We start from the raw sequence: 15,075 nt of genomic DNA, 5'->3' as shown, positions 1-15,075 counted from the left end.
TTCATTTTGGTAGGTCAAATATAATGACAGAATATAGTAATAATGGTAAGATTACTGGCAGTGTGGAGGAGCAGAGGGATCTAAGGGTCCGAGTCCAAAGGACGCTCAAATAAGCTGCACAGATTGACTCGGGGGTTAAGAAGACACATGTGTATTGGCTTTCATTAATCTTGGAATTGAATTTAGGAGCCAAGAGGTAATGTTGCACCTATATAGGACCCTGGTCAGACCCCATTTGGAATACTGTGCTTAGTTCTGGTCGCCTCACTGCCGGAAAGATATAGAAGCCATAGAAAAGGTGCAGAGGAGATTTACAAGGATATTGCCTGGATTAGGGAGCACGCCTTATGAAGAAGGTTAAGTGAACTCTGTCTTTTCTCCTTGGAGCAACGGAGGATGAGAGGTAAAATGATAGAGGTGTATAAGATGATGAGAGGCATTGATCGTGTAGATAGTCAGAGGCTTTCTCCCAGGGAAAGAGTTGCCACGCTGGTTGTCATGGTTGCCACAAGAGGACACTGGTTTAAGGTGCTGGGAAGTAGGTGCAGACGAGATGTCAGGGGTAAGTTTTTTATGCAGAGAGTAGTAGATCCATGGAACGGGCTGCCAGCCATGGTGGTGGATGCGGATACAATAATCTTTTAAGAGACTTTTGGATAGGTTCATGGATCTTAGAAAAAGTAGAGGGCTATGAGTAAGTCTAGTAATTTCTAAGGTAGGGATATGTTTCAGCTTTCTATGTTCTATGTTAATACTAAATTGAGTCTCTACCATCTGATAGGGGGATCAAGGTTTTCAAGGAATGATAGGACCTCGTGGACCACCAGGGGAAGGGCTTTTGGGACCCAAGGTACGTGGGCAATTTGCGGCTTGCACAATGAACCACAACTGTCTCCTGCTGACTAACAAGTAAACTTCTGCCCTTCCACCTCTGCAGTGCAGGTTGAAGGAATTATTGCTGACAGAAAATTAATATATTGCCAACACTTCTGCAGCAGTATTGCTCTCACATTGAACCCATAAGCCAAATAGCTGTAATATATTTTTCAAAGTACAGAAAGTACCAGACAGTTGGAGATTTTTGACAAAAAGTGAAGTTGGTTTGAAGAGGGAAGGTCTACTTAGATGTAAACCTCAACATACAGCACAGAAACAGACCATTTTGGCCCACGAACCTGTGCCACCCAATTACACCCAATTGACCTACAACCCCACAGTACATTTTGAAAGGTGTGAGGAAATCTGAGCGTTCGGAGGAAATCCACACAGACACTGAGGTCGTACAAACTCCTTACAGACAGTGCAGGATTCGAACCCTGGTCCAGTCCTGATTGCTGGCCCTATGGCAGCAATGCGCTAACCACTACTCTAGCAGTGCCGTCCCCGATTCTGTCCTGTCAATCATTTACAGCACAAGAAATTGGCACCTTCAGCTCACCCTTCCATGCCAACCATCAATTACTCAGTACTGAATGATTGGCAATCAAGTGTGTTCACTTTGCTTGTCACAATGAAAGATTTAATGATGCCTGATTAGGAATTTTGCTTTGTTACAAAGAAAATTAGAAGAAGCTAATGCTAGCAACAACAGAACCACACTGCATTGCTGAGGAAAGGCACTGAGAGGCAGAAGCGGTAAAGCCCATTATGAGTTTTTCACCTTGTATCCAGAGCATTCCATGGACTGTCTGGTCCCTCGAATTCCTGTTTCATTTACTTGGCTGGATATAGAAGTTGCTCAGAAATGAAGATTAATATCCTGCAGACTTTTAAAATAAGAAATAGAATAATGTTATGGTGTGAACATAAGACCTGAAGATATGAATAAGAAATGTATAAAACTAGAAACAGGGAAGTAGGAATAGACTAAAAGTTTTGGTTCAATTTGGCACTTTTAAGAGAGCTAAAGTAATGATGACTGCAAACCTCTGGACTGTTTCTATGCTGTATAAATCCATGACCGCATGTTTAAAAGGGGAGAAAGTAGGTTATAGAAATTAATGATGCTGGTTGGACTTGTGTTTATCAGGGGAAGAATGCATTGTCATTTGGAAGTACAAATCTGTGTACAAGGTGCTGCTGGCTGCTGGCTGGTCTTTCCTCTCATGAGGATGAACAGTCCAAATGTGTAAATACAACCCACAGCCAGGTCTGCCATTTATTTCAGCAATCAAAATTGTACTTCATTCCCCATTGTTCTTTGTCATATAGAGTCACAGGTGACAAAAGATTTGAGGAGTCAGTTATCTGGTTAAATAATCAAACAAGAATGATAGTGAGATTGGGATGTGGAAAAAAAAACCCAGCCTTTTTTACATTGGATGAGGAAGAGATTACCTGAAAAATCTTAGATCAGCTAACTATTTCTAACCATGTATGTCAAATGCACTTTTTTTTAAATGTCCAAGTTTTTGAATTTCAATATATTTTAATCCTTGGTGTAATAATGGAAAGAATAGCAAAGCATTTCAAAATTAGCATCATGTTTTGTTTTATGCCACAGGGTGACCGTGGTCTAATAGGTGAACGGGGTCAGAAGGGAAGTAAAGGAGATGTGGGTGTTGCTGGTTCTACCGGGGCACCTGTAAGTGTGTAATTATTCCTGTATTGAATTAATTTTTTTCATTACTCCATGTTTATATTTCTCATAAAATATTTTGCAATTAATTGTTACACAAATAGCATACTATTTGATTTTAAATATTAAAATCTGTATCTCATTGATTCATTTATACTGACTCTTGTAAGTCGTTTCTTCACGATTGCTGATAAAATTCTTAAATCTTCTTACATAAAATTTAAAGAGAAGTGGCTTCTTCCCTTATTTGCCTCTGCTTTCAGGTTCAATATATTCAATATTACGGTCATCTTTCATTCTTTAGCCAGTGACAATATGATGAATGGAAAGGCAATTTTTAAAATTCCACATGAGTTATTCATAAGCCCTGTTTGCTTCCTGATGCTAGCTGAGGAACTGAAAACTAGATCGGGAAAAAACTTTTATTCCATCACTTGAAACAAAGAAGAGCCATCCATGACTTCCAAGAGGATGGAGTAATACCTTGTCTCACCTGAGGAACCTGGGGAGGGAGTGTTTATTTTGTGTGCCTGCAATGGGGATAGTTTTTACACATTAGGTCTAAATGGAGGACAAGCTGTGGCAGGCATCATCAAAATTGGAATGCAAACTGGCAACAAAAATAAATTAACATCAATTAGTTTAATTATTTTAAGGTTTCATTATGCTATGAGAAAAGTAAGAGTTCTCTTCTGAACACCAGAAAGAAATCCAAGCACCATAGGCTTCTCCTTCTTAATTTGAAATACGTATAAACACCTAACCCTCACTACTTCCCTTTTTTTTGGTCATCAATCTTTTTGGTCTCCAGTGGTGTAAAATAGTTTCCAATTACTTATTTATTACAATTATAAAATGGTTCATGACACTATCTTTTTGATTTTGCATAATATGTTAATTTTGTCTATCTTTACATTGGCTTAAAAAATGTTTAGGGAAGACATGGAGCAAAGGGCGACCCTGGCTTAACAGTGAGTCACTGATATTTTTGTATACACTTGTGTCATTATGTATATATCAAAAATGTACTTGAAAATTTACAGCATAAGGGGTATTATTAAAATTGAACACCAAATGCCCTATATCAAGAACTTTGAAGCATTAATTATTTTTAATTTTGGGGGAAAGCCACAGAAGAGCAAAATTAACTGTTTATGTCTTTGGAATTTTTTTTAATGTATATTAGTGCACCTTGCTTTGAAGCTCAATATTTAACTCTACTTTTTCTAATTCCCTTTAAAGTCGTCAATAAAGGAACATATGATGAGCTTACCTGTATAACTTATTATTTGTTGAGGAAATTTTCTGTTCTCATTTGTTGCAATCAGAAATATTCCCAAGTGAACGATACCAGATGCAGTCAAAATGCAATCTTTGTGAATATTATATGGATAAACATTGAATTATATAGCTGGAAGATGCCTCGTGCATATGCCACACTCCATGTGATATATTAAGTAGTGAAAGAAAAATGGAGCATTTTTTTAAATGTGAGAAGTTGAAAGATGTTGCATTTCGAAGTGGCCTGGATGTCCTTGTTCACAAATCAATGAAAGTTAAGATGATAAGTTGAGCAATGTGGAAGACAGTAGTATGTTAACCTTTTGAATGTTTAGATGTTGACCAAGAGGATTTGAGTAAATGAGTAGAGATGTTATATGTAGCCCTGGTGAAACAGCATCTGGAATATTGCATGCGTCTGGTCTTCATTTTTTTTAAAAAGGAAGGGTATACTAGCAAGAGAGAAATTGTAACAAAGGTTCATCAGGTCAGTTCCTGGAAAGCAGGTTTTTCATGTGAAGAGAGGTGAAACAGTTGGTTGATATGAAGACTCACAGGTGATTGCATCGAAGTTCTTTCAGGACTTAAAAGTTAAATGCAAGAATGATGCTTTCTTTCTTTTTCAATATTTGTATTGGTTTCATCTAGTAAATGTTACATAAGTACATGATAATAAAGAATTACAAATCACATTTAATAATAAAAATGGTGTTTAGACCTGTTACATTGAAAAGAAAAAAAAACACTATACTAATTGTCAACCCCCTCCTTTTGGAGCCTGCTGGCTATACATAAACAGTCCACTACCTAATTTTTTTTTTAAAAGAAGGTAATCAAGGGTAAAAAAAAATCAAAAGTAGACTAACCTTATAAATTTTGAAAATAATTAAGAAATGAACCCCATAAGGAAGCAAAAGCCCCTTTTGCACTTGCAAGTGATCCCAGAAATTAACCGCCAATCAACCTAGTGTGAAAGCAAAATCAGCTCAAAGCCAGCGACAGATGACATCATCTCACACCGGGAATTGATGGCTTTGACCCCTAGTACAATCTCCGGTGTCTGCAGACACCATCACAAGCAGGCAAGTGTGAAATGGGTAATTGCATTATGGGATTAAAATAACCCAAGTTTTTGCATGAGTGCAGGAAGAAAAGATTAAAATGAAGGAATAAGCTTTGCCATGGAAACGTCGCAGTGGGAGAGAGAGAGAAGAAATAAACAGCAATAGCGGACAATTTTTAAACAGCGTGGAAAAATTGGTTGCGCTGTACAACACAATTTATAAAGACTGTGGGGGGGGGAGGGGGGAAACAATGGTGGACCTGATTTCCCAGAATATCATGCAGCAGAAAAATCCCTCTATGAATGCTCATGTATGCAGCCGGACATACAGCCCTATCTCTGCTGCATGGCATTCTGGGAGGGCAGGTCCGCCATCACTTTTTCCAATGGTATTTATAAATTGTACACGATAGTGCAACCAACTTTCCCACGCTATATAAATTGTGCTTGTAGCACTACAAACTTTCCCACGATGTATAAACTGAGCACTATAGCGCTACCAACTTTCCCACCCTGTTTAAAAATTGTCCACTATATTGATCCCTTCTGAAAGTTTATATAGGTTAGTACAACAACAACAGGGACAAAAGGGCTTATACTGTGCTGTACATAAAGCTTAATTCTGTTCTAATTAGGCATGATTAATTTTGTTCAAATATAAGATCATATTACATTATCAGGATTTAGTGCAGGTCCACCATCACTCAATGTGTCATGACGTCACCGGTAGAACAGTCCTAACCCAGGGGATGGCTCCTTGCAAGTGTGAAAGCATTCAATGTCCTATCCCAGGACACTGAACAGCTATTTTAGTGGGAGGCAAGTGTAAAAGGGGCTAAAATTAAGATTCAGTAATGGAGCATCTAATTTTTTTCAAAGTTAGACATGCCATCATATCAGACAACCATTGAATATGAGTGGGAGGGACAGCATTTTTCCATCTCATTAATATGGCCCTTCTAGCAATAAGGGAGACGAGGGCAACTATGTGGGATTGTGAAGCAGTCAATAACACTTGTTTCCAAAAAGAGCAAGAAAAGGATTTGGAGTCAAAATAATTTAGTCAATTGGACTTTGAAATAATGAGCTCAGTGTACTACATTAAATTGTAATCATGGGTGTCTAGCGCAGAGAGGATGAATGCACTCGCTTCAAAATAGAGTCCCATGTAGTTTCAGAAAATAACTGTTGAATATCTTGTTCCCAATAATTTTTTAATTCTGTCCAGGGAACTAACCCTTGATCTAAAAATAGTTCATAAAGGACTAATAGCAACTGTTTGTCATCAGGTTTAAATTATAAATCTTCCCTATCTTATTAGGTTCCTGATCTTGAGGGAGCCTCAAAATTAAAGAATTCAAGAAGCTATAAATAACAAAAAAGTGATGTTTTGGTACTATAAATTTGGTGGATAATTGTTCAAAAGAAGCAAGATTTTGGACAATAAAAAAAATAAAAATGATTGGATACCTAAATTTGACCATTGATGGTAACCAATATCTTGAACTGATGGTTTTTAAAAAAAAAAAAGGAATTACCTAAAATAAGACTAATAAAAATCTATGGTATCCAAAATGTTTCCTGAATTGAAACCAAATTCTTAATGTATGTCTGACAACAAAATTATCAGTTAATTTGGAAGTCGGTAAAGGTGCTCCAAGCATTGAAAGAAGAGAATACTTTTTAGTAGATTAAATTTCTAAATTAATGTTTTCTTTGCCTGGGAAGTTTAGAGCCAGAGCTCTTATCTCAAAGTTCAGATTTATTGTCAGAGTACATACATGACATCACATACAACCTTGACATTCTTTTTCCTGGTGTCCATGCCAGGCAACACATTTTTCCACTGCACATCTGTAGAAGTTTGCCAAGGTTTTCTTACTGAACCTCTGCAAACTCGTGAGGAAGTAGAGATGCTGGTGTGCTTTTCTCATGATGGCATTAGTCTGCTGGCTCCAGGAAAGGTCATCTAAGTTAGTAACCTCACCTTCTCTACTCCTAAATTAAAAAAAACTTTAAAAAAAACTTTAAAAAAAACTTAAAAAAAAACTTAAAAAAAAACTTAAAAAAAAACTTAAAAAAAAACTTAAAAAAAAACTTTAAAAAAACTTTAAAAAAACCAAAAAAAAACCTACAGATATAGCTAAACCACGCCGATCACTCCGATTTCATCTTACAGCCCAATTATCATACATAATCATAGAAAGAAAACAGAGCCAGATCAACTCATCACAAATGAAAATATTGAATAAATGGTCGCCAGGTTAACTCAAACTTAGAAGGGGATTCATAGACAGAGTTTCTAATTTTCTCTAAATTTAAACATAGTATAGTTTGGGTAAACCATTGGAAAACAGTGGGAGGATTTATCTCTTTCCAATTTAATAGTATAGATCTTCTAGCCATTAGTGTAAGAAAAGCAATCATACGATCCGCAGGAAGAGATAAATAAGTCAAATCTATCATAGGTAATCCAAAAATTGCAGTAATGGGATGTGGTTGTAAATCAATATTCAAAACAGTAGATATAATGGAAAAAATTTCCTTCCAATAATTCTGTAAAAAGGGACAGGACCAAAACATATGTGTAAGGGAAGCTATTTCCAATTGATCGCCCAATGATCAATGTTCCCTTCCTAAAGGCCACAATCAGCTTCTTGATATTGGTGATATTGATTGTACACCATTCAGCCAAGTTTTTAATGTCTCTCCTGTATGCTGACTCATCATCCCTTTTTGTACAAATCGCTAGTCATATTTTCAGCATATTTGTAGATAGTTTTGTTGTCGTACCAAGCCACACAGTCATTAGTGTAAATCAGTGGTTTTCAAACTTTTTCTTTCCGCTCACATATCTATCCCATAGGATGATGATGGTCCCTTTCAGTCAGTTTGTGGGGTTTGATATGTGCATATACCTCACTCCTCAGAAAGGAATAGATTTTAGGTGAGTAGGGAGTTGTACAGGTTCAGACCCACCCTCTCGACATCACTCTAGGAACCAGCAGCATGGGCGTCCAAGACGGCTGGGATGCATGCCGTCATGGCATGTGTTTGCTAGATGGCCGTTGACCCTGCGAGAGGGTTCGTCCGCCCTTTGACAGGTCTTATTTTTCATCCTGCAGGTCTAGCCACCCTTCACTCTAGGCAAGCCTGGTAGGGGACCTGGTTTAGTTGCCGACCGCGCACCATACAACAGGTAGTACTGGGTTACGTAGTACTAGTAGCACTCAGACGAGTGACCTGACACATACCATCTTAAGTAATCTCTATCCCATAGATGCTCTGTGATTAGTAAGGGATTGCTTAAAGTGGTATGTGAGTGGGAAGGGAAGGTTGAGAACCACTGCTCTAGATCCAATTATTACAAAAGTTGTCACTGGCCCATTTTCTTTGGAGTTATGAAATCGTGCACATTACGAGTCAATTAGGTACGATTAAAACAATGGTTTTCAAACTTTTTCTTTCCACCCACATATCACCAGAGAGCACCTACGGCATAGGGATTACTTAAAGTGGTATGTGAGTGGTGTGACAGATAATGTTATATTTTATGTTATGCATAGATATGTTTTTGGAAGATAAATTATGGGTTTTTTCTAGTGTAGGTCACAAACTAACACTTCACAACACAGATCTCATTTAAAATGCCAGAGCGCTGCTCAAGCCAGAGAGTCCAGGCTCCTAGTGCCGTTGTAAAGACAATGGAAGCTGCTTTGCTGAAGTACTTCACAAATAAATGTTAATTGGACATGCTGTAGAGTAATGGATTATTGTTTTGGAAAGCAACAGATGAACGGACTCAGAAGATTGGGTCTGGAGCCGCAATCTGTCTGAAGACAGTTGGCTGTTTTAGGAAGGTTTTGCAAGCAGAGAAGTGTGTGTGTGTGTGTGTGTGTGTGTGTGTGTGTGTGTGTGTGTGTGTGTGTGTGTGTGTGTGTGTGTGTGGTTCTGCAGTGGCTTTTGGAAGCTTATTTGAAACCCCATTTTGAAGATGGGTTGTGAGTTCTTAGTTCAGCCTGTTGGAACCCTTGTGATTCATACAAGAGGAGATGGCTAGCTGTATAATGTTTTTCCAGAGATGATTGAAACAGAAAAGGAACTCTGTGGTGACCTTAAAGAAAGAGGTTATCATCTGGAAAACTCTGATGGGGCAAGTTTCGTTGGCAAGACACTGAAGTGGCTGATCGGAATTAATCTGTTTGTGTGTCTCCAACGAGCATCAAACCTCTCTCTGAAAACTGACAAGAACCTTCCTCAGTGGTAACCATTTACCTTTCAAGCACCAAAGCCTGATGAAAATTCATAAATGTTAAATTCTGTGCACAGCATAAGAATTGCCTGATACTGGTGAACTTGGAGGAGTGAGAAGTGAGATTAGACTGTGAATCAAAGAACTTTTCTGAACGTACACACATTACATACACATACATGTGCTTAGAATTAGAAGGGAGTTAATAGTAATAATAAGTTAAAGTTTGATTCTGTTTTTTATATTTAAAGAAAATTAAAAGTAACTTTTATTTAAGTAACCATTTGTCTTGGTGAATTTCTATTGCTGCTGGGTTTGGGTTCCTCTGGGCCCGTAACAATGAAAGAAAAAGGTTGAGAATCCTGGCTTGAAGCATGCAGTCCTTTGGTGCTCCTGTACTGATGAAGATTATGGAGGAGATGTTCTTGCCAATCCTTATTGATTGGGGGGGGGGGGGTCTTGAAGTCAGAAAATCCAGGATCCAATTACCCAGTGAGGTGTTGAGTCCAGGTCTTGGTATCTGCTGATAAGTTTTGAGGGGATGATGGTGCTGAATGCCAAGCTGTTGACGGTGAAGAGCATCCTGATGTATGTGTCTTTGCTGCCCAGGGTTTTTGTAGAGCCAGTGAGGTGGCACCTGCCATAGACCTGTTGCTGCGGTAGGCAAATTGGAACAGATCCATGTTGCCACTTAGACATGAGCTGAAATGCTTCAACCCCAGCCTCTCAAAACACTTCATCACAGTGGATGTGACTGCCACTGGTCGGCAGACATTTAGGCAGCTTAACCTACTCTTAGTGGGCACCGGTATGATTGAGGCCTGTTTGAAGCAGATGGGTACAAATCCCTGCTGGAGTGAAATGTTGAAGATGTCCATGAATTCATTGGCAAGTTGGTCAGCACTCAACCAGGTACTTCCACACATCATCCTTGTCTACTGACAGTAGAGGATCATCAATGGACATGGGGGTGCACAGTAGTTCTTCCTTGTTCTGGTGGTTAAATTGGGCATAGAAGGCATTGAATTCATCTGAAAGTGAAGCTTTGCTGTTTCCTACTGCACGGGATTGGTTTTGTAGTAGGTTATGTCATTTTAGGCCCTGCCACTGGTGTCGGCTATCCTTCGTTATTTCCATTCTCGTCTGGAATCTTCCCTTTGCTCAGATGGCTTTCTGTAGGTCGTACCTGCCCCTTGTGTAGTTTTTCAATCTCTGGGCTTAGATGTTTGTGATCTGTCTCCCAGCAGGTATTGGATTTCATTGTTCATTCGAACCTTTTAGTTGGGGAAAACCCTGAATGGATTGGGGGAGGGAGGAGTGTTATTGTTTATAGCTGTAATGGCCCTGGTGTTATCATTGACGCCACCCAATCCACTAACTTGAGGCAGTCATATAAAAATTCTTCAGCCTCCTGCGGCCACCTTCTGACTGTCCTTGATCTTTGGAGCCACTCTTTGTAGGGTCCATAGTTTTATGAATAAACCTCTTTACCCACAGGCTACTGACTAATGGGAATTCTCTCTCCAGATATTCAAGAAAGAGACTGAGGTTAAAAATCAACATGATTTTATTGAATGATAGATTGGGCATGAGGAGTTGCGTGATGTACTTGTGCTATTATTTATTTTAAAATAAATTGTCTTGCAGCACAGTCAATTCTAAATTTTGTTGGGGGGCGTGGCAAGATGGCGTAAGGATCAGACGTGCCTTCCAGTCCTCTCCTGACTCTATCTTATTGTTTTGTCTAGAAATGCCCGTTAAAATTCATTAAAATTCTAAATTTTGTTTTCACAACAGAATTTTACTTTACATGATTAAAAGACTCATTTGCGAATATTCTTGTATATTGTATTTTCTATCTTCTCTTTCCTCAGTGATATATGTCAATTCAGAAATCAGGTCTAAAATAAATCTTAATTTTATTGTTTATGACGTACATAATTAATATTTCTGTGCAAACTATTAAAAGCTTTTCTTTTACCAATAGAACATAGTATCCAAATACAATTTTTTCTCTTTTATTTTCAATGTATTATTAGAGAGAAGACATTATCAGAATGATCAAGGAGATATGTGGTATGTTACCTGTCAATTTCTGGTCCACTAATTATTCTGCGTTTCCTTTGTAATTATTGCTGGTTAAACAATGCAACAAGAATCCTTGCCAGCAAAATGAACAGAAATGTTAAAATTGTTCCATAAGAAATCTTGAAGTAGATTTAATTTCTTTTATTTTCCTGTGTACATGTATATATTTTTGAATTTTGATGAATCTTTTCAATGTGTGGTCAATTCTTTGCAAATTGTGGCTTAAAATTATGGCTTCACCAACCATGGAAGTTGTTCATTAAAAATATTACTTAGCTATTTCTATAATTATTGCCTTATTTCTCAACTATTCCTGCTTATCAATTTATCATTTTCTATTTTTGATTTAAGCGAATATATTCATGTTTAGTCAGACTATTTTTTAATTTTTTTTTTAAGGTTGCGGAATTAAATGTAAAGAAAGACCAATGGAACTCATCTTTGTGATCGATAGCTCAGAAAGTGTGGGGCCAGATAATTTTGAAATCATAAAAGATTTTGTCACTGCACTTGTTGACAAAGTAACAGTTGGCAGGAATGCTACTCGAATTGGTCTTGTCCTATACAGTTTGGAAGTACGATTAGAGTTTGGACTCAGTCGATATTTGACACAGCAAGATGTCAAACAGGCAATTCGTAAAATGATGTACATTGGGGAAGGAACGCACACAGGAACAGCCATCCGCAAAGCAACTCAAGAAGGTTTCTACGGAGCGCGTTCTGGTGTGAAGAAAGTTGCTGTAGTATTAACTGATGGGCAGGCAGACAGAAGAGAGACCGTCAAGCTGGATGTTGCTGTTCGAGAGGCTCATGCTGCAAACATTGAGATGTTTGCAATTGGTATAGTAAATGCCTCTGACCCAACCCAAGCAGAATTCCTGCATGAACTCAACCTAATTGCCTCAGATCCTGATGCCGAGCACATGTATCTCATTGATGATTTCAATACCCTTCCAGGTTCGTGTCATGTCTATTGTTTCATCACTTAGTGTTTTTCATGCAATGCAAGTACAAGAAAACTTTAATAGTGCACCTAAGATGAATCCAAGTTAAATGGAACACTTACTACATAGCTAAATCCAGTGTGTTATTGCTATATACTGGATGCTCAGATCATTGTTAGTCTCTTACATTAGTAAGTATTTGCAAAGCTTTAGGTGTTCCTCCTGTGTCATTCAGGTTCATCAATTACATAATGACTCCTGTGGAGAGATTTTAAAAATCGAAGTTCTTGACTTGTAACTGATATTGAGAATGTGACTGGGCCAGCTTCATTGGGATGTAGGGAAGTTAAATTTTTTTTAAATATACCTGCCTAAAAACTCATTATGAAACTGAAAACTTTTTTGTTTTGAGTGAAATGTGGCAAGGCCTTTTTCTGGGTCATTTCATTTCATTCAGGAAATTCATTTGTGCAGCTTTGATATGAGTTGCCCTTATCCTCCTGATTGAATTTGCACCTCAAAGATAAAATCTGTGTCACACTCAGTGTAAACTTTAGGGGAACTTGGACCACGTTGTCTAGACCATGTATAGTTGAATACTTCCAGGACAACATGGTATTCCCAGTAAAATTTCAGGTAGCATCATCCTTTGATCACCGTACTCTTTACTCCAGACCAACTCTGCATGTTCTTCACCATCCACTGATCTCCCATCTTGACTCTAATTTGGAGTTACTTGAACCTAACTCCTGATCTGCATCTTGACCTTTTAACCACTTCCAACTCCTTCACTGATTCTGTAACTGTTGCTTTTTCTCCCTTCCCTGACCCCAAACACATCACAAATGCTGGTGCACTGTAGTGATTTTTCCACCCTATCCCCCATCATCACAAACCTCTCTTTGGATCCAATGTAATAGTCACCCAGTCCGGAGGCAGGTAACTGGGTGACTGCTAGGAGAGGGAAGGGGAATAGGCAGACAATGCAGAACACACTGAGGTTGTTCCCCTCAACAACATGTACTGTTTTGGATACGTATATGGTGGCCATATCTCAGGTGTAGAGGCTAGCCCCTCGGCTCAGAAAGGGAAGGAAGGAGAAGAAGAGAGCTATAGTAATTGAGGACTCATTGGCTAAGAGATAGGAGGTTTTGTGAATGAGAATGAAGCTCCCAGATGGTATGTTGCCTTCCAGGTGCCAGGGTCAGGGATGTCTCGGATTGAGTTCACAACATTCTGGAAGGAGAGGGTGAGCAGCCAGATGTCATGGTCTGAGTGGGGACATGGTCCTGAAGAGGGAAATGTAGGGAGTTATTAAAGTTAAAAAGCAGGACCTCAAGGGTGATTATCTCGGGATTACTGCCTGTGCCACGTGCCAAAGAGGGTAGGAATAAGAAGTTGTGGCAGATGAATGCTGGCTGAAGAGTTGGGGCAGGGGTTCAGATTTGTGGATCATTGAAATTTCTTCTGGGAAAGGTCTGACCTTTACAAAAAAAGACAGGCTGCACCTGAACTGGAAAGGAACCAATATATCCTGGTGGGAAGGTTTGCTAGAGCTGTTGGGGAGGGTTTAAACTATTTGGGGGAGGGGGGGTATGTTGGAAATCAGAATGTGAGTTCAGAAATTAGGGCAGAAGGACAAAATCATAATACCATCTGTTCTGAGTTTGTGAAGAAGGACAGGCAGGGGACAAAACATAAATGTAGCCATCAGAGGGGTTGAAATATGTCTATTTCAATGTTGGGAGTACTGAGAATAAAGGGGATGAACGGACCATGGATCAGTACGTGGAATTACGATGTGGTTGTAACAGAAACTTGGCTGCAAGAAGGGCAGAATTGGCTGATGCAGGCATTGAGGTTTTGGTGTTTTAAAAGGAATAGGAGAGAGGGGGAGTAGCTTTACTGGTCAGGGATAGTATCATGGCTATCGAAAGGGAGGATGCTGCAGAGGGAGTGTCTACTGGGTCGGTGTGGATGGAAGTCAGAAATAGGAAGGGAGCTACCACTGCTGGGTCTAGTCTATAGGCCCCTTTATAACCCTCGGGACACCAAGGAGCAGATAAGCAGCCAGATTTTGGAATGGTGCAGGAAATACAGAGTTGTAGTTTAGTTAAGGGTGATTTCAACTTCCCAAATATTGACTAGCACCTACTGACTGCAAGAGGGAATAGATGTGGGTGAATTTGTCAGGTGTGTTCAAAAAGGATTTCTGACACAATATGTGGACAGGCCAGCAAGAGGAGAGGCCATACTGGATCTAGTTCTAAGCTATGGAAAAGGATAGAAACAGACAAAATGGGAAAGTGCTTAATTGGGGAAAGGCTAATTACAGAGGAACTAGCAAGAGTAAATTGGAAACAGATGTTTAAGGGTGATGGCACAGAATAAATATGGAGCAAGTTTAGGGTCCATGTGCAGAGTTCAAGATCAGTTTGTCCCACTGGGACAAGGAAAAGATGATAGGAAAATGGAACTGTGGCTGACAAAACAGGTGAGGCAACTAATCAAAACAGGAATGGAAATGTATGGAGTAGGAATGAGCTTAAGAAAGGACTTGGGAGTGCTCGAAAAGGGCATGAGAAGGCCTTGGTGTGTAGGATTAAGAAGAATGGCAAATGTATTCCCTTGTTTAAAAAAAAGTAATAGGGAGAATCCTGGGAATTATAGACCAGTGAGTCTTATGTCAGAGGTGTGCAAACTTTTAGTAAGGCATTTGACAAGCATGAGAATTCAGAAAGTCATGAGGCATGGGATCAGTGGAACCTTGGCTGTGTGGTTAAAAAGTTGGCTTGCAGGAAGAAAGCAGAGAGTAGTAGTGGAAGGAAAGTATTCTGCCTGGAGGTCAGCGATGAGTGGAGTGCCACAA

General features: G+C 39.1%; 1 protein-coding gene across 3 annotated transcripts in view; it reads left to right on the top strand.

The window, feature by feature from the left end:
* Window positions 1-15,075, top strand: part of col28a2a (collagen, type XXVIII, alpha 2a) — a 105,019-nt gene that overhangs the window by 72,721 nt on the left and 17,223 nt on the right. For all 3 annotated transcript variants that reach the window (XM_069935704.1, XM_069935703.1, XM_069935705.1), the window contains exons 28-32: window positions 782-850; window positions 2,504-2,584; window positions 3,514-3,549; window positions 11,214-11,250; window positions 11,662-12,219. In XM_069935704.1, the coding sequence (XP_069791805.1) occupies window positions 782-850; window positions 2,504-2,584; window positions 3,514-3,549; window positions 11,214-11,250; window positions 11,662-12,219 (781 nt within the window). The remainder of the gene's footprint in view (window positions 1-781; window positions 851-2,503; window positions 2,585-3,513; window positions 3,550-11,213; window positions 11,251-11,661; window positions 12,220-15,075) is intronic.

Source organism: Narcine bancroftii, chromosome 4, assembly GCF_036971445.1.
Source record: "Narcine bancroftii isolate sNarBan1 chromosome 4, sNarBan1.hap1, whole genome shotgun sequence".
Taxonomy (NCBI): domain Eukaryota; kingdom Metazoa; phylum Chordata; class Chondrichthyes; order Torpediniformes; family Narcinidae; genus Narcine; species Narcine bancroftii.
Note: the sequence above shows the minus strand (reverse complement) of the source record. Positions and strands in the feature narration are given on the sequence as shown.